Raw genomic sequence first — 19,165 nt, 5'->3', positions numbered from 1 at the left:
TGATTTTAACATGAATACATTTCTATGTTTAAAAAAGGGGCATCACACTTGAGTATTTGAGAAAATGAGAATCAATAGCGTTAAACAATGGCACCCTTTATGGATGTCTGGTTCCTTTAAGTCTCACCCTGATTTACCGTTGGAGCAGTCATCAGAGTCACTCAAGATCTTCTCTTGTCAACGGTGGTGAATAACAGAACACATTTATTAATAACACAGGGAGTTCACATGTAGATATTGACAGTTACAGTGCATTCATCCTCATTTTTATACTCTTTGGTCGAATTTCTATTAGCCAGCGACGCTTCGTGTTCACTGACTGGTGAATATGTTTCCATGTAATGCTATAGTTTATTCGAGGCATTTGAGGAAAATCAGTGCAGCATTTTGACACATACTGTATTTAATATCTTGAGCACCACTGACAGATGACCACTGTTATTAGGTTCAAGGATATAAGATTAATTAATTTCCTGCAGTCGTATGTAGTCTGATGTAAATGGTAAACACTCTTATATGCTGAATAACACTTGGTTCACTTGAGATGCTTTTTTTCCCCCCAAAAATTTGTCTTACAATCGCATTTTACTTTCATTACTGATCAATGTCAATATCAAACACAGTATGTAGATAAAGGTATCTAATTTAAAACTTCCTCTAAAGTCTTTGTAGAACTTTGTAATCAGCTCTTTCTCTTCTAGTTTATCATTAACCTTAGTCTTGTGTCAAAGGCAAAAGTTCCTCTTTTGTTTTCTCCCCTGCACTCTACTCTTCTGAAGTGAGGCCAACACATGCCCTCTTTGACATATGTACAGCCTCCCACTTCCCTTTATCAGAGCAAGAGTTGCAAACATAAGCAACATAATTCTCTTAGTGGAGAACAACTGCCTATATATGACGCAAATACCAAGAATAAGGGAGGCAACACTAGCAGACATGTTTAGTCAGTAAATGAACCAGTATACTTAAGCTAGCACCTTAACCTGGTTTGTGACTGGGTAGACCAGTGAATGTGAACTTCAGAGAATTTTGATCTAGATTTCTCCTCACATTTGCAGTTTATCTTCAAGATTCCTGATTTCCCATCTCCAGTATAGAAGGGATTTCAGGATTGTGAATGAAGACGGATGTTCAACAGCCTGTGTTATGGGAGACAAAAGTTGTAAACTGTTTAATTTAAGTAATCAAACAAACAAACAAAAAAAACCTTCAGCCTAATCCATCTTTCTACTTTTGCTTTTTGGACTGTAGCAAACCAAAAACATCAAACACCGAAATAGTACTTTTAGGCGATGGCTATCACACCATAAATCATAACATGCAAATTAAAATGAGAATGAAGATATGGAATCCTTGACATTCTTGATAAAAAAAAATTCATATTTTATCTAATGAAAATGAAAGAGAGGCCCTGTAACACCAGCTTCCAGCCAACACTCAATTCAGTCTCCCCCAGCCTGGTTACGTTCAACCTTACCTAATCGTTAATTATCCCTGTTCTTAATTTCTGTTTAGTATAAATAGAATTCTTTGTCAGTGTTTCTCTGTGAGGTATTGTTTCCGGGACATACTGAGCCTTAGTTAAGTGACCTGCGATTTTGATATTGACTTGTATATGACCCTGCTTTGACTTCCTGGATCTGATTCTCTTGTTTTTGGTTTAGGTGATTGTCTAGTCTCGATATCCGGTTTCCGGAACTCTGGCCTGATATATGACTTGGGTTTGTTTCGGTGGTTGGAAAGTCTGCTTCAGAAAAAAAAAAACCAGAAAAAAAAAACTACTCTGCACATGGATCTTCAGTCTATTTCATTACATGCCCGTGATGAATTCATCCATTTTTCTGGTCAGTCGCTTTGCATTTTTGATGCTAATAATGATTCTGCCGTGTGAATCAGTTGTAAAAAGTCTTGCTCTGAATATATCCAGTGGACTTTGAAAGTACTAACAATGAGAGCAAAAAAAAAAAAAAAAAAAAAACGCCCTCAGAGGTTAGTTACAGGAAACAGGTGTGGTGTTACGGGCAAGAACAATATGTACACACATTACTTAAAGGCTATATCACAGTCTTTGCAGTAGCCAATCAACTACACTCTTGTGTCAAAATGAGAACTAATATACCAACAACCTGAGAGCAATGGGGCACAGAGAGAGAGACAGTGAGAGACAGGATATGAAAAATATAGAATAAACAAATCTATCATAACCGGTTAATTAGGTTTAGAGTCAAGTATTGATAAAAACTCATTCTCTCAGGTGAGCACAAAGGAAACATGTCCTGATCTCTCTCTGACCATTGGGTACTTGAAAAGCTCCAGGTAGATTTGAAACACTCTTCTTTCCAAAATTTCATAGCTATTGATGTCTCTAGCCTTTACCCTTCAGCCTTTAGCTAGCTCCTTTAGGCTGAAGTGGCTGCAGTGATGTATAAGCATGTGTAGTGGCCAGTGCAAATCCAATCCATAGAAAACTGAGAAAAATGACAAAGAGATCTGTTGCCACATTAAATAAACCAAGGTACCTTACCTTACCTCTAAGGACCCATTTCTACTACAGGAAGTATCTCAGATTTCGGATAATTTCCGTTTAACCCAATGTTAACCAGACACGAATACGAATACGCAATACTTTATTAATCCTGAGGGAAATTCAGGTGCCTGAATCACAAAACAACCTTGTTTCATACTTAGTTTTCAGCCCGGATACAATACTCACCATTCTTTCAGTTTCAGGTCACGTCTCCATATCCACTGATTTCACAGAGAAGTGAAGTAGTGTGAAAAAACAAGGGAAGGGAACCTAGGGCAATGGTTCATCTGTGTGAAAGTCTATCGTTTTGTTTGACACTTTTGTCTGAGAAGTTTACTGGTGCACTTGTTCCCATCATAGCTGTCAATGTTTTTTTTTAATTTTATTTCAAACCACAAAGATTTGAAAACAAACTGAGCTCAGAAGGCCTGTTGCTTTGTCTCAAAGTTAACTGCATCAAAATTTTGGTTAACATTTTCCTGTTGAAGAACAGGAAGCATTTTACTGACTGAAACACCACTCAGAAAAGTAGGTTAAAAGAGAAATGGGTTACTCTTTGTGGTTATAGTGTCAGTTGGAAGTTTATTACAACAGCACAGACTGAAGGGATGGATGTGATTATGTCATCAGATCTCTCAGTCTGACACAGCTTTGTTTTCTGTTTTTTTCTGTGGCTGGTTACATTTACCAGAAAGTTCATCTTGGGATTTTCCATTGTTGCACCTGTTCAGCAGCTGACCAACAAACATGTACAGTCCCTATGTGGAATGTTTTCAGCCGCTCAGAAGACAACCTTTTGTCAAGCACAGTACTGCATTAGTACACAGTACTGGAGTCCTACTCATTTCGCTTACACATGGAGGCAATCTTGGACAGAGCATGAAGACTTACCTGTTAGCATGAAGCAAGGTCACACCAGCATGTATAAGTTCTGTACAGGAGACAACCAGGAGCTCTAATGAAGATCTTGAAGCGACTGGACCAGAGCTTCAAACATGTCCAGTTTTGCAGTTTTGTCCTGCAGGCCTGGACTATGTTCATTTTCTACAGGGATGGATTAAGGAGGCTAATTTTTTCTCATCAACAAGCACTCATTGCAGTGATTTACTGGAACAGGGCACACAACCTAACTGCCAGTTGAAGGAAGTTCCTGCCCAGACGCTGTGTCGGGGGGGCAGTGGGCTAAAGGAGAAAGAATGCCAGGTGTCCCAACTTGGACTCTCATTGGATAGCTTTGCTATTACATGATGAAGTGTTTGTGTTGGGTAGAGTAAAAAAGAAGATGAAAATGAAACTTGAGGCATAGAGGGCCTTTTTGTTATTCTGTCTAGGTCCACCTTGAAAGTTGAAGAGCGATACACTTGAAAAGGGAGTCTTCATAGCATGCGGCCTTTTGCTTGTAGTCTTTTCAAACCCTTCCGATTTAACTTTTGAGCATCGCAATTATGGTCAGAGGTCAATGTGAACATCTGATTATACAGTACTACAGTGATGAGGGAAAGTGGTAGACTGATCTCAGTCTAGAGTATCTTCATGCATAGTAATGATAATTTAGCGAAGAACTATAACAGGGTTCATATATCTCAGGAATATACAAATATACAGAAATATCCCAAAGAAAAATGTATTGTACCATTACATATGGTTTCGTCCAGAATTTCTGTAACGGCATCATTCGGTCTGAATAACGCTGCTCAAAGTCCCATGATGAACAATGTACAGCTTTTACAGCTTTTAACTGAGGTGAGACAGACAGGTGCAATGCTGTGGGTTAAAACCTCCAAGCATCCCTACCTCCCTCCGCAACTTCCTCATAATAACATTATTCGTACGGGCCTTAAGCTCATCTGTGAATGCATCTGACTCTCCATCCATGAGGTTGGTGGATAAGGCTGCCTTGGGGCAAATTTTTTACATGTTACCAAATGAATTAAAAGATCTACACGGGCTAGTTCAAACAAGCTAGATAAATAACTAGTCAGTGTGTTGTGTGGGTTACGCATGAGGATGAAATGCTGAACCTTAGTTGTTATGTGTCCCTCTATTTTAAACGTTTGAAAAGTTTCACTCTCACTCTAAATGGAAACTGAAATGTCCTACTTATATACACACAATGCAGTGATGGTGAACATATAGCTTGTGAAGCTGTGATGCACGTGATTTAACGTGATTTAAACTGAGAAGTTTTGCGACCGTTCATCAGGTACACAGATGGCTCAAAATTAGGCCTTGGTCGCTGTAGAGTCACACACACTCCATGAATAAATGGAAGAAATACCAACAAAAAGAGTGAAAGAGAGTTAAACAGAGTCAACGAGTTACTGTTGCTGTCTCATGGCAGTAATTTCTGAATGTGGTCTGATGAACCGGAACACAAATTTCGAATAGACTGATCTCGAATGGACATTTTAAAGTAGCCACTACACAGAAACACACATACACTACACAGACAGACAACACAATGATTACATTTTGTTACGATTATGAGGCATTAAAATACCGGTCTGTGAGGATTGTACATGTATGAGCCATAGGATCCTTGTTTCAAAAATCACTGAGGAGCAATTGGAAAAAAAAAAAAAAGAAAAAAAAAAAAGAAACGTTTCCATCAGGATCATCTATTATTTATTGAATTTTTCCTGGATTCCATAGAACAATACAACAGAATTCTGGATAATTTTGGTGAATCTTGATTTTTCTGCATGGTCATAACCACTGTCATCAACATCATCATTAACGCTAAGAATATATCATACACAAGAAATACAGCACAACCCAAAGGCATTGAGATTTATCACAAGACATACCAAACACCACTAACAACAGAGTAGTTGAATAGCATATTCATAAGGGACTAGAGTGGGACAGAGCAGAGAGTGTGTGAGAGATAGAGGGATAGAGAGATACAGAGGGTGAGCAAAAAGAGTAAGAGACTTGTCGTTGGCCTAGTCCTCTTCAAGAGTAAAACCTTTTTTTTTTTCTTTTTAAATCGGAAGCAGGAATAAAAAATGTGTAAAACTAATATGAGTATTTAATAATAGTTTTGCGCAAGCTTGATTTTGGAGTGTCAGATCATGCATTGTAATTACGTAGTTCATCACAACACTGTCTACCTGATCTGCTGGGTGCAGGGAAAATACTTGAGAAATACTGAGGGAACTGATGTTTAGTAGTGTTATATAATTATGAGTTATAATAGAATAGACTGTGACTGTCTGTCTTAGGTGTGGAGTGTTTGATTCCCCTTTTTTTTTTCAGTGTGGCTACGCGCACAATTATCATACAATAAAAGTATAGGTTAAATTTGTGATCTCCTTACAGTTTTCTTAAAGAACATCCTTCTCATGAGATGTTATTAAAAATATTTGATATCTTCATTATCTCTGTAATTTGTCCATGCTTATTATTCGAGAAGAAAATGTTGCTAAACTATTGCTTACATCAGAGTTTGAGTGATATAATTATGTGGTGTAATAAACAATATTTTGGGGGAAATCTCAGCATGCATCTAGTATAAGATATCAGTAACCCAGTATTTGACTGCAAAATCAAGTAGACAGATTCATGATCTCCACTGATTGATATAATTTGACAGCATCTCAACGTGGCGAGAGATCTTCGTAATTGTCTGCTTTCTGTGATATATTACAACATATTGAAACAATTTAATCTCTGAAATATACATATTTGAAGATGGCAGAGCTATAAAAACATAAATGATCAAATTGATAGACTGTAGATTTAGTTTGGCATATATATATATACACATATTTGAAAATATATTTGAATACAACGGATTTTGTTAAATATATACTTCAGTTTTTTTTTTTTGTTTTTTTTTTTTAAAGTATATCAAAGAAAGAGAGAAAAAGAGCCAGAGAAGAGTGAGAACGAGAGGCGTGGGAGGGAAGGAAAAGTATTGAATATTGACAAACTTGAAACTGGCACAGTTATCTAAACTAACACCATCTCAACACACACATTTGATTATCTCTGTCTGGTGCCCACACTAAACAAAAATCCTTTTCATTTTTTTTTTTTGTCATCCACTTGCATAAAACACTACTGTTACACTACATCAGTCAGAGGAAGCATAGTATAAGGAAATACTCAAACCATGCTAACTTATTGATTATTTAAGAATGCGCATGTGCTTTTCATGTTACAGAGACAGGAAGAGAACAGAAAGAAAGGGTTTGCTTTAAAATAAATTAAAAAAAAATAACACCAAATATTCTTTATAGCTGTTTTCTGAGACTGTTTGGTTTCTCTGGTCTGCATCTTGAAATGTGTCCATCTAGAATTTGCTAAGGCTGGTCCTTCTCTGTTACCTCATGCTCTTCAAGTTCTGTGCTCTATCCCACCATTATTTAAATAATAATAATAATAATATTCGAAAACAAAAAGAAAACAAACAAAAAACCAAAAATTAACGTAATGAAAGCGTAACATATAAAATTTGAAAAGATTCCAGTAAATTTCTATGAATTTGCACCAAACCATTAGAGGTAAAAATTTCTCATGAATTATTTTGGTTGGACTTGATGATGATTTTTTTTTTCCTTAATCATTAATTAACGCTAAACTGAACTACACTACGGTGGAACAATGCCATACATATCTTTAGGAAATATTTGTATATATTTGTTCATAATGATATTTATACAGCACAGACAAGTACATTCTCTCAAGTTTAGCATTACTATTGTCAATGTCATTAATTCAAAATTGAAATAGCAGTGATAATTATTCTTTTTTTTTTTCTGTTTCCATCTTTTTCATATTTTGGTACTGTATTCAAGTTTTTCCTCATTTGATCAATCCTAACTCTTTTTTTTTTTTCTCAGTTGTATACATCACAATAATGAACAGCACATTGATTCCCCTTTGCTTTCTCACTGTCCCTTAGATCTACGCGTTTAAATCAGTAGCCCCCTCCCCTTCCCTCCCTCCCTCTTTTGTCCACAGACATATGCACAAACAGACAAACAGGGAGGAGTGTGGTTATGTGGGTAGGGCTCAGGCACCACACTCCCTTGATCACACAGTCACCCTCTCTCTGTGGACAGACCGACAGACAGCCGGATAGAGAGAGACAGACAGACAGACAGACAGACAGACAGATAGAGGAAAAAAAAAAGAGAAAGATGCATGTTGAGGATTATTTAGCAGTAGAGAACGAGAGAAATTGTCAGATTAGTAGATACATAGCGCCAAATAACAGGAAGTAAACTTGGTGTTGGTTTTTACTGGTTTCATGTAAATGTGAAGCCGTAGACAGCTATAGACAATGGCAATCTGTTTGTAAGGGCTAGAATAGCCGTAATCCCACTCTTAACGCCTGAGTGCACCACAGTAATTATTCTGTCTCCTGACTCACCAGCCTCCAACCGCCTCCATGCCGCTCGCTCACATCTGGTTGGAGAAGGAGGTGGGTGCCCCCTGCTGGTTGTAGCCTCCTTGTCCATAATCTCCTTGATTGTAGCCTTGCTGGCTGTAGTCGGGCTGGTAACCCCCCTGAGAGCCGGCGTAAGGGTCCTGCTCGTAGCCCTGCTGTCCGTAGGACTCAGGGGCGGGCTGTTTCTCCTGGGCGGGAGGAGGACGCATGAATGGAGCGATGATGCCAGTCTCCTTGAAGACGAACCACAGGTTGCCTGTCCAAAGGATCAGGTTCAGGAAACCAAAGACCTAAGAGGGAGGTGCATGGGACGAATCACACATTTGAGAAAGATGGTTATATTTTGGTGGACATTGCACAAACAACGATAGCTTGCGTGTGTTTAACGACGGTGATATCACTGATGGTATTCAATGCTACAGTCAATCTTAAAGCAGAAGAGTTAGATCCTGTGTGAACAGAACGTATTACATCACAAAGCCAATCCATAAAGCAATCCATAAAGCAATACATGACTTGCAAATTTGTGTCATTCTTGGGTCTCACATCAGGACGAAAAGCTCTAAAAACATGACAATTTCAAAGCGTCCCGCAGGTTAAGAGCGCAATCTGTCTGAGCGAGAAGACCAACTCACGACGGAGGTGTTCAGTCCGGACATGACTGGGTCGTGCACTTCTTTGCAGGTGTTCTCTGGATTTTTGCAAGCTTCGATCAGGTCCAGCACCTTCTCAGGGTCCGTGCCTGTTTTCACGTCCGACAGGCCTTTAGCCCAAGCTGCTGAACTCACCAGCCACATGAAGGTGAACACGCAAGTCACGCCAAAATCCTGTGGAGGGATTCCCAGAAACACATCTGGTTACTCATATCTTAATTTATCTTGTCAATGAGTCATGCAGCGTAAGTTCAAAACTTAAGCTTGAATTGAATGATCGGTAGTCTGAAATGCACTTTTTGTAGAAAAAGGGTAACTCACAATAAGAGGTCCCTTGTTGTTCTCGCGGTATTTTTCAAAAGCGAAAATGTAGATGCTCAGAGATGCCATGGAATACAGGAACGCAAACACTGCGATGGTGACGAAGAATTCGGCAGAGGAAGAGTAGTCGCCCACGAGGAAGACACGGTCCGATCTGCCTCCACTGCAAGCGGGGGCATCGAAGTATGTTTGGTGAAGCCTGTTAAAAAGAATACGGGGGAAAATTTCATATCTCTTAGGTTAAAGAAAGTTGTGATATGCCTTAAAAAAAATGTTTGAGTAGTCATGTTGAAAAGAAGTGCTGACCTAAATGGGTACTCAAAATCCACGTCTATTTTCAGATTACTTTCAGATCTGTTTTTACACTGTACGCTCATCCTGAAAGACCCAGAATAGCTCCCACAAGTGGAAAAAGCAAAAATCGCAAACACCTGGAGAAAGAAAAATAAAGGAAAAGTTAAAAAAATGAAAGAGCTATCAAACATTTAGATGGATGCAAAGAGGTCACAAAGAGGTCACTGTTTTTAATAGGGTGTCTTCTTATTGCCGGTTAATGAGCAAAGAGCATTCTCTTATTGATTTTGGTATTCCTGAATTCGGATTGCAATGTTTACATTCACTTTCATTGTGTACAAGTAAATGTGCATACCAGCCAAAACACATGCTACGCACTAATCAAAGAAAAGCTTCTTTTCCTTCATAAAACACACAAACACCCACAGACACACACACACACCCACACACACACACACACACACACATACACACACACACACAGACATAATTTCCCCAGTTTGGCTTAAATCTCGGAGATTGACTCATAGAGATTATTCCCTGCCTCTAGCTGGGCGGGGATTGGATGGAGAAGCTAGCTATTAAATTTCACAGAGATGGCCTGCCATCTGTCACACAGCAGTGCTGGACACACATAGGGCCTTACATATCATGTAACAAAGAGAGAAGAGGGAAGCCACCCATTCCACAGGAGATGAAATTCCTCAGTTAGATCCATTCTAAAGATTTCCAGTCGCGTTCCTTTAACTTTTATTTTTCGTGGTGGTTAACGAGTGGCGTTTCTCTACCCGACAGAGAACACTGTTAAAATGCCAGGTAGATGAATATTTAGAGATTTGATCCAGTGAATATACTTAGCCTGAATTACCATTGGTCTTTTGCAGTAGTGACTATATATATAGTTGTGGGTTTGTTATGAAGTGCAGTGACTTCCTGAATAAAGACTTATTCTATCAATACTGCTTTCATTTTCTTACACACCAGCATTAAATGACATCAGTGATATAGCTTGCTAAAGCACTGCATCATAAACCTTTGATTAAAATGGAAAATAAAGCAAATAAAAAAAAACCAAGCAAATAAAAAAAAAACATGCTGTTTGCATTAAGAAATTTTGCATTTTATTTATATTCTTTACATATGGAACATTCTCTTAGCTTCTATCTCAGGTTGTGAGGTTGGTATGTGGAGACATAAATACATATGGAGAGGATGTACCATATTTTCAGTCACAATTTCTGGAGACACAATTCTCTAAAGTGTCTTCTTTTACTATTTTGATGTGAAATACCACCGTATTATCACTAGGTGTCCCCACTGTTCAACGGTTGATGCTTCTGATGTACTCCTCACTGTTAAAGTGCTTAGTGATCATGGTACATCCACTGCTGTTGATGCTGATACTACTACAACTACCACTACAAACAAAACTACTACTAATATATTCTATACAGTTTCTTATAAACACATTTCAAAGTGGCACACAAAAGAACGTTTATAAATCGAAATACAAAATAAAATATTAAGGCAAACAAAATGAGTATGTTAAACAAAAGCTGAATCGGAAACACTGCATACCAGTATAAAAGACCCAAATGTGCCTGTATTACTATTAGGTTTAATATCCTGGATTTATGATTTACAAGTCATTACGGTAGAGTGATTAAACAATGACCTCATGTGGTAAGGCATGTAAAGGTGTGAAAAAAAGCACACTGACAGATTTCCTTACATTCTGACACCTCATAAAATTCTGAAAAACATTCAAAAGGCTAAGTAGCCCATAATCAGTTCAGAGATTCATTTTTGAGCTGGGAGGATGTCATCTGTCATATTTGTCCTCTTAGTAACAGATTTGTCACACTGCTGTGAACCATGCAAAACACAACACAAATAAGAATCTAATGTCAGACACTTCAAAAAAACCCAAAAAACAAAAAACACTTACCCATTGTAGGACCTTGATGAAGCCCAAGGGTACTTTGAGAACTCTGAATTGCCCGGTGGCAACCAACTGTCAGAATAGAAATCCACAAACAGGCCCATCAATTTCATGTTAACAATAATCACAGCCAGATGTTTCCATGTCTTCACTTAACAGATAGCAGGAGTGTCTTGAACATGATTAAAGTGTACCTATATTTCTCTTGAGAATTGCAAATTTGTATCAGTATTCCATGCAAATCCCTTGTTTGGATTCAGATTTGCTGATTGCTCTTCTTATAAGTCATGCTAGTGATGGTAAGGCATTTTAACTTTCTTTAACCAAGCAGATGTTTCCATGTAATGGCATATTACACCTTGCCTGCAGTTGCGTAAGACGAATGGTTACAATTGAAATAGTTCCAAAAAATCTCGGATAAGATGGCCACTCTTTATCGAATACTAAAAGCCTTACAGTGGGAGGGACAGAATGATGCACCAACGTCAAAACCACGAATAGTTATGGCGCTCGTTTCCGTCAAAGGTCAAACATTCAGATATAAGATTCACAGTAAAACATGTGTACATAGTCTACGTGCACCTACAAAACAGTGCATCATGACTATTTCAATGAGCGAGGACGAACTGAATGACAAAGCACCTTCACAGCAATAATGAGAGATGCCCCAAGACTCGATTTTAGCTCTCACTGGTGGCCCTCGTGAAAAAGGCGGACCGTCTATTTGAGACAGCAATCTTACAACGGGAAATGTTAAATCGTCGTAGTCATTAAATGTACGTACGATGACTATCAATAGGCCTATATGATCACAGGATTGTGTATGGGTATGTGGTACCCATATATTTACGCAGAGTGACGTAGTAAGGTGCGGTTGAACACGACACCATTGCTTGTCCGTGAGGTAGATCTCTTCGTAGTCCGCGAAGATCATTCGAATAGGAAAAAAAAAATCAATGAACATTGATCCTAGACTACTCCTATCATTTCATCAATCCAGACTCGTTAATAATCTCTAGCTACATACGAGCGAATAGAATTTCTTATCAAAAGAGTCCCTAGAGGTGATGCCCTAATATAAATAAAACCAATATATCAATTTTCCTACTTGTGCTGCATGTAATTATATCAAATGCCCTCCTATCAATTCTATCTGTATGGAACTAACACAACATACGAATTCATTCTTTAAGTCTCCATATTGGATATTAGTCATAACAACGATGCTCGGATAAAAGTCAGCTGCCATTTTACAGTGCAATCTCAACAATTGCATCTGCATATAGCAAAGGCCCTCTTACAATAGCTTTTGTAATACACCAACAGTCTTATAATATCAAAGAAATAATTAACGATTTCAGGTGACAACACAGCAAAGCATCAATTGACAAATGCGGTTCATATATTTCATAGCAAACTGGAACTGAATGATTTATAGCTCATGAAAACGAAATCCTTAACATTCCGTGACAAACCGAAAAAAAAATCCTACTGATATGAATTCACATGTACAATATGTTCTCATCAGTTGCGATTTAAACGCGTCATTGAAGACAAACATCACCAATAACCCTCGAAATACTCCAGCAGTCCACGGCGATCATCGTACAGCTTTTCTTCTTTTACATATTTGCAACGGTTTCCTAATCATTTTCGCAAAGGCTTGCTCGCCGACAATCAAGTCAACCAGTTATTAATATCGTATTCCAAATATAAAAAAAAATATCCATTGTTTTCTTGATATCCAAATTCCTACCTGATTTACAATATCCATCTTAACCGCCTGCTCGCTGATATGAGAAAGAGGAGATCGGGGGGAGGTAGTCGCACCGACCGGAACAGCGTACAGAGGGAATGAGACAAATTCACTGGAACAGCCTTATTGCGTCACACGCTGTTAGAAGGTGTTTTGTGCGTTAAGGACAGGGATGACTCGACCATCAGTTGCAGGGAGAGACACAACACACATCAGTCAGAAAACAGCAGTGCAGCTTCGCTTAACAAGATGGTCTTAGAAACATTCTACTTTATTCAGAGGACATTTTTGTGACAATACAGAAGCCATATGGATGCTGACTTCTGAATCTCTGGTGGCAGCTAGTGAGATGTGAGGTGGATGTGTCCTAACCCTTGACGGGGGTGTGTGTGTGTGTGTGTGTGGGGGGGGGGGGGTAGCTCTTAAAATGGTAAAATATGAACATCTTCCCAGAAGTTTCTGACTGAGACCATTCTTACATTGCTGAAGTTACAGAATGTTCAAATTGTGACTTCGCCGAATAAACCTGGACAGTATACTACTATTACAAGATTCCTCCAGTCTCCGCCTTTTCTCATGTCAGACAATGAACCTCATTCATGGCCATGAAAATACCAATACTGTACTGCAGACTCTAATCTAACAACAGTTTTTTTTGTTGTTGTTACAGGACTTATTAATCACATTGCATTCCAGTTGTTGCTGGGTTGCTTGCTCATACGCTTATTATCAGCACTAGAACTTGTAATATGAAGTTCAGACACACGATCACTGTCAAAAGCCCAGAAAGCAAAATAAATAAATAAATAAACAATGCATTTCTATAAATATCTCCATCAGTGGAGTTGCCCATATGATATGGTGGGTCATTTCAATGGCATACTGTAAGGATATGTACAGGGGCTGTCGTCCATTAGAGAGAACAGTCTGAGAATTTATCTTTCATAAAGCTGAGTAGTTTAAGACCCATACTTAGTGCATGTAAATGAGGCAAATGAAAGGCAATGCATACCGGTGGATCTGTTTCCACTGTAATGTACATTTACTGCGATATAATTAAAAAAAAAAAAAAAAAGATATGCTTTAAATCGCACTATGTATTGTATTTCCGATACAGTTACACATTGTTTTTCATTGCGAGGGCATCATTTCTCTATGTGACATGGATTTGCTTCCACTCAGCAACCACAGCAATTACAGGAAGCGTTCTCTACCTTAGGGCAGAGGAGTCCACAGAGACACAGCTGTGTTGACGGCTCTTGCCCGTCTGTCAATACACTAATTAGTATTTCTGCACTGTGGATATGGACTCCAAAAATATGGTCCACCTACGTCCTATCCTCCTTGTTTACCCCGTACAGGTCTGCACCTAGGACAGCATCCACATTTTTGGTGAATAGTGAATGCTATTGCGGCAGGACCATGTTGTTGGAACCAACTGCTATGGGGGCCCACACTTGATGGTGGGATGGTGGGTCTTTTGCGAGACCTCCTCTTAGGCTCTGCCTCAGCACTGACGCTGATCCATGGATGAGCGGTTCCTGATTGTTCCTTCTTGTAGAGGAACAGAGGTTCATGCAATATTTTGACATCATTCTCTTGTTGTGACAAACCCAACCAGTTCCCCATGAGTTAACAGTATCCTTTAATTATTCATTTCATAAATAGTGTATGTAAATATTGTGTGTCTTGTGTGTTCTCTCCGTAGACCATGTTGCATATGGACTGTAACTTTATTTATCTCTGAAAAACATGACTATAGAAATTACGTCCATGAAACTGACGTTTCCGTGGACATATTAATGACATGTTTCTCTTTGACAGGTTCCAAAAAAGAAATTTTAAAGTCATTTTTCATGTGAGAGAAAGTGACTCCTGCTGAATGGAGAGAAGTACTCATGTATGAATGTAGGTGTTTTGTATGTCTTAAGATGATAATGAAATACATACTGAATGTTACTGTCAACATAAATTAGAAATGATAAAGACAGATTCACTTCTGACTGATATGTTTTTTTTTGTTTAATTTTCATTTTACAAACATAATAATTTATTAATAAATACATTTTCATCCGTCCACATCACATAAAAATCTGATTAAAGTATCTAGCATGGCGGCATGTGTAATTTACTGTACATGAATATGTATTAATTTAATAATTTTAGTAATATGTATTCATCAGTCTTATTAGGGCAGGAATGCACAAAGGTGCAGATATTTAAAAAAAAGACAAAAAACAAAACAAAACACCCCCCAAACTTGTATTTCCTTCTTACTGCAAATTGTTAGGAGTGTGTTACAACCCACAATTATTTAACAGAAACAGGACCTGTGCAAAGCATGCCCTCAGTATGTACAGTTCAGATTACCTGACTGAACACTGTCACACAGTATTATAAACATAAAAAAATTCTATTGGGTACGTCAGCTGATAGTAATTAAAATTAATAAGTAAAACAGTTGAATAGCAGATGGTACTTAGAAAAAGAGGAAACAAAGAACAGTGTGAGTGTGTGTGTGTGTGTGTGTGTGTGTGTGAGTGTGTGTGTGTGTGTGTGTGAGTGGAGGGGGGGGGGGGTTACCAGGAGAAACAAACAACAGGACTTTTGACTTTTTCCACTGAGAGAAATATTCTGACATACACATTTGTCAAATATGAGACACATTACAAGTAATGGGGCATCTCAGCATCTCCATCATGCCCTAAAAATATGCAACTGTTTCAGGAAAAAATACACAGTATAAACTGACAGTGGTTAAAAAAGAAACACAGTGTAAGACAATGTTAACATGACGTGATAAAATATCCAAACTACAGTTAAAAAAGAGAGTTAATATATGATTTGTAGATGAGCAGCAACACGCAACCATTCATGTAGGATTCCCAATATGCTTTTGTGTTAGTCTGCGTAACTTGTTCGTCAGAATCCCTTTAGACATTTGATTAAATCAAAGTAAGACAATGAAAAACATATGTACACATATAAACCATGTACAACATGATGTTCAATAAAAAGCTAAAAAAAAAAAGTCCTTTCAGAGACCTACAGTACACAATTTGATGCAAATGTGTTCAGCAGAGCAAACTAATGCAGAACCACTCTTGCAGGCACTGTAAGCTACCGTATGCTGACAGTGACAACAAGCTCCTTGTTTCGTCTACAAACCGTTTTACGACATATTCTACCTTTCGCTTCAGGGAGCGTATTCTTCAGTCACTCTGGTGACTCTTAATTGTTTCTGGGTCCTCCTGCGCACTCTTCTTTGGTATTCTTCATTTATACCTTTATCCCTTTACCAGTGAAGCTTCACAGCAAAAAGCCTGTCACCATTTTTTTTTCCCTCAGTCTTCAATCAAACCTGAGCTCAAGTATTAGCAGTCGTCACCTGGCTGCATGTATATCAACTGTCCCTTATTTTATCTCATAAGCGCACGTGGATTCAGGTTGGACTATCATACTTTGGCAGCTTTCGCTTGCTCGTTCCTTAATCTTCTGCTCATCTTCAGGCTACACTGATCTCAGACCTGTAGACTGTCCACTCAGGTCACCTCACTGCTCAATCACTGTCCTGCTGTCCTGTCCTTCTTCTCTGATACTTGCTCCTTGTTGTTCAAAACGATGTCACGCACGTCATCTCGTCGGCAAGCTCCTCCTCGTCCCGACTCCTGATTGGCTCCTCGTCGCTGTACAGGGGTCCCATGTCCGTGTGGTTCAGAAATCCCTCTGCGCCCCCGCAACCTCCGCCCCCTCGGCTAAGGAGGTCACTGGCAGCGCTTTCCATCTCGTCGATGGTCATGTGGCATGCGTCGGCAATCTCCCGCTTGGCAAAGGCCACAAACTTGGGGTCTTTGGCGTAGAGACCAAGGCCCTCTGAGATAAGCACCTGAGAGGAGAGAGAGCAGAGAGATACCCGACTAACAACCAGTGATACAATTTTTAAAATATGTATTTGGAATATTAATTACCTATAAGCTGAGCCGGTATATTATTGTTCTCCGTCTGAGTATTAGGCAGTACTACAGCCTAATAATCGGATGGAAACAATCACTCTCTATCCGTGCATGTATTGCGTGGGAGATTGTGCTTAACTCAAACAGTTGAGAATGAATTCATCGCAATATCTCTATGGCTACGGTTGCTGAGAACTCTGAATCATTTCAATCTACACAACGAGATGCACAGGTCTCCCGTAACAACGTATCAAGCCTGCTTCACCAGGCTGAACGTAGCTTCTCTCACCGCCTCCACCAGGCTGTCTGCGCTGCCCCTCTTCTCGCTGTAGTGGGGGCTGAGCTGAGTGGGAACCCGTAAGGTGGTGTATGCCCTGTAAGGCTGGGCCCCTACACCTCCAGCGGGCCCAGAGTACCAGCCAGGCCTCCCCGGGGCCGACGCGGCGGCAGTGGCAGCCTTTTTGTCGGCCCACATAGCGTTGTTCGCGGCCTCCTCCTCCACCAAGATGAGAGGAGCGTAGAGGAGACGACCCCGCCTAGGACCTGAATTCGCCCACGAGGCTGTGGATCCTGTGGAGGACCGACTGCTGCTACGCCGAGAGTCATAACTGCCATATGTCTGAAGAAAAAACAAAAAAAAAAAGAAAAAAAAGAAAGAAAGAAAGGGAGAATTAGACACAAAAAGAAAAGGAGTAGGTTAGAAACTTAAAATCTGACGTTACGTGTTTGTGCTGTATTACTTGTGAGCGTGCCCGGCAAGGCGGAGAATTCTGGTGGTAGGTCCCAGGAATAGGCAGGTCATCACTGCTGCCTTGACGCCTCAGACACTGGATATTGAAGGACGGCTTCCGGCCTGGATGAAAATTCGAAATTGACAAGAATATGAGAAAACTCTTTGACAGTTGTTGGTTTCAAATTGTTCAGCAGAACAATTTGTCACATGATCTGATTTTTACCAGTAGGTGTAGCAGGAAGCAAACGTCGCCTTGCTGTTCTTCGGCCCTCTGCATACCCATTTCCATAATGATTTCCATATGCTGGGTGTCCAGGGGTGTGTCCGTTGTAAATATGGTCTCGATGCCCAGAGTAACCCGGGGAGTCGACTGGATACCCCCGCCTAAATGGTGACGGAAGACAGAAATATTACATGTGTTATCAATAAAGCAACTTTTGAATGACATGTTCAGAAACCTAATAATATTCTGACTGAACAGTCTTGGCATAGCTTTGTGATGTGACAGATTACTGTCTTTGTGGTGAAGTGTACTGCATATACTGCCACACGTTGGCGAACATTTATTTCCTTTAGCAGATAATAGTTTTGGGGGGAAATACAAAAAAAACCCCAAAACCCCGTATTGATCTTGATGTTTTGATATTGCAACAATGCTGCGCTGACACAGGTCTTTATGCGGTTAACATTTATACAAAGAGACGCTCCCTGCACCTGTCACGAGAGACGATGCTTTCATTGTCTTCCTCACGGTTATAGTATCCCTGTTCTCCTGGATAGCCATCCTCTCCATCCACCACACCCTGTCTTCGTGAAAGAGGCGTGTGCCTGTCTTGGGAGTGCCTCCTGATTGGACAAAAAATGTCGGTGAGGAAAACGACCAGCAAGAAGTGAGCCTGATGGCTTATAGTATGAAAAACGCTGCAAATATTGGACACTAGCAAACTAGGTTTACCTTGAGGACTTGTAATGTGAAGATCTGCAGTGTGCCAGGTGAGGAATGGATGAAAATGTTGTAAAAAAGTTACAAACATTAACAAACAGTAGCAGACAAATGAAGAGAATAAAATAATCCGTGATTGTATAAAATGGCTGGTTTTCATATCGGTGTATTACTGTATAAATAGGTGATGTACCAACCTCTTGGGTGGGTTATCTATCATCCCATTTTTGTGGTGATGATAACGGTGCGTGGATCTCACGCTGTCTCCTCTCCTCAAATCCTCTTGTTCAAGCAGTCCACCTCCGTTGGGGGTTTTGGCGAGGGAACCTCTGTGTGATAGCATCCCATTGGAAATATTCTCTCCTGGGACAGGAGCAGAGTTCCCAGTGGGGGTGGTGGCCAGGGAAGATCGTCTATCTTTGCCTGAGGACTCAGAGTGGCCTGCATAGCCATTCTCGTTCTAGAACAAATCGGAGTCAAAGGTCAGTCAACTAATTAAGAAACCGCATGGAAGACACATAAGTAGATACTGAAAAAATAAATTAACATTTTTTTTTCTTTCCCATCTAACTCAAATACTGGGCTAAGGAAAAGAAATGTGTCGTACAACCAGATGGACACGGTGATTTAGCTAAACCCACCCAG

General features: G+C 39.6%; 2 protein-coding genes across 2 annotated transcripts in view; both read right to left on the bottom strand.

The window, feature by feature from the left end:
• Window positions 1-7,936: 7,936 nt before the first annotated feature.
• sypa (synaptophysin a) lies at window positions 7,937-12,909 on the bottom strand. The gene is made up of 6 exons (XM_030784603.1): window positions 12,892-12,909; window positions 11,142-11,207; window positions 9,206-9,330; window positions 8,900-9,098; window positions 8,561-8,752; window positions 7,937-8,215 (listed from the first exon to the last, which is right to left on the bottom strand). Exons 1-6 carry the CDS (start codon window positions 12,907-12,909, stop codon window positions 7,937-7,939), a joined length of 879 nt encoding a protein of 292 aa, XP_030640463.1.
• Window positions 12,910-16,504: 3,595 nt separating this feature from the next.
• The window catches only part of cacna1fb (calcium channel, voltage-dependent, L type, alpha 1F subunit), a 30,589-nt gene continuing 27,928 nt past the window's right edge, over window positions 16,505-19,165 (bottom strand). Inside the window, exons 42-48 of the mRNA XM_030784050.1 lie at window positions 18,718-18,980; window positions 18,533-18,556; window positions 18,292-18,423; window positions 17,801-17,961; window positions 17,585-17,697; window positions 17,134-17,463; window positions 16,505-16,777 (exon numbers count right to left, since the gene is read on the bottom strand). Coding sequence (XP_030639910.1) covers window positions 16,505-16,777; window positions 17,134-17,463; window positions 17,585-17,697; window positions 17,801-17,961; window positions 18,292-18,423; window positions 18,533-18,556; window positions 18,718-18,980 — 1,296 coding nt within the window. The remainder of the gene's footprint in view (window positions 16,778-17,133; window positions 17,464-17,584; window positions 17,698-17,800; window positions 17,962-18,291; window positions 18,424-18,532; window positions 18,557-18,717; window positions 18,981-19,165) is intronic.

This window comes from Chanos chanos, chromosome 9 (genome assembly GCF_902362185.1).
Source record: "Chanos chanos chromosome 9, fChaCha1.1, whole genome shotgun sequence".
NCBI lineage: Eukaryota > Metazoa > Chordata > Actinopteri > Gonorynchiformes > Chanidae > Chanos > Chanos chanos.
The sequence above is the reverse complement of the archived record's forward strand: the minus strand, read 5'-3'. Positions and strand labels throughout refer to the sequence as shown.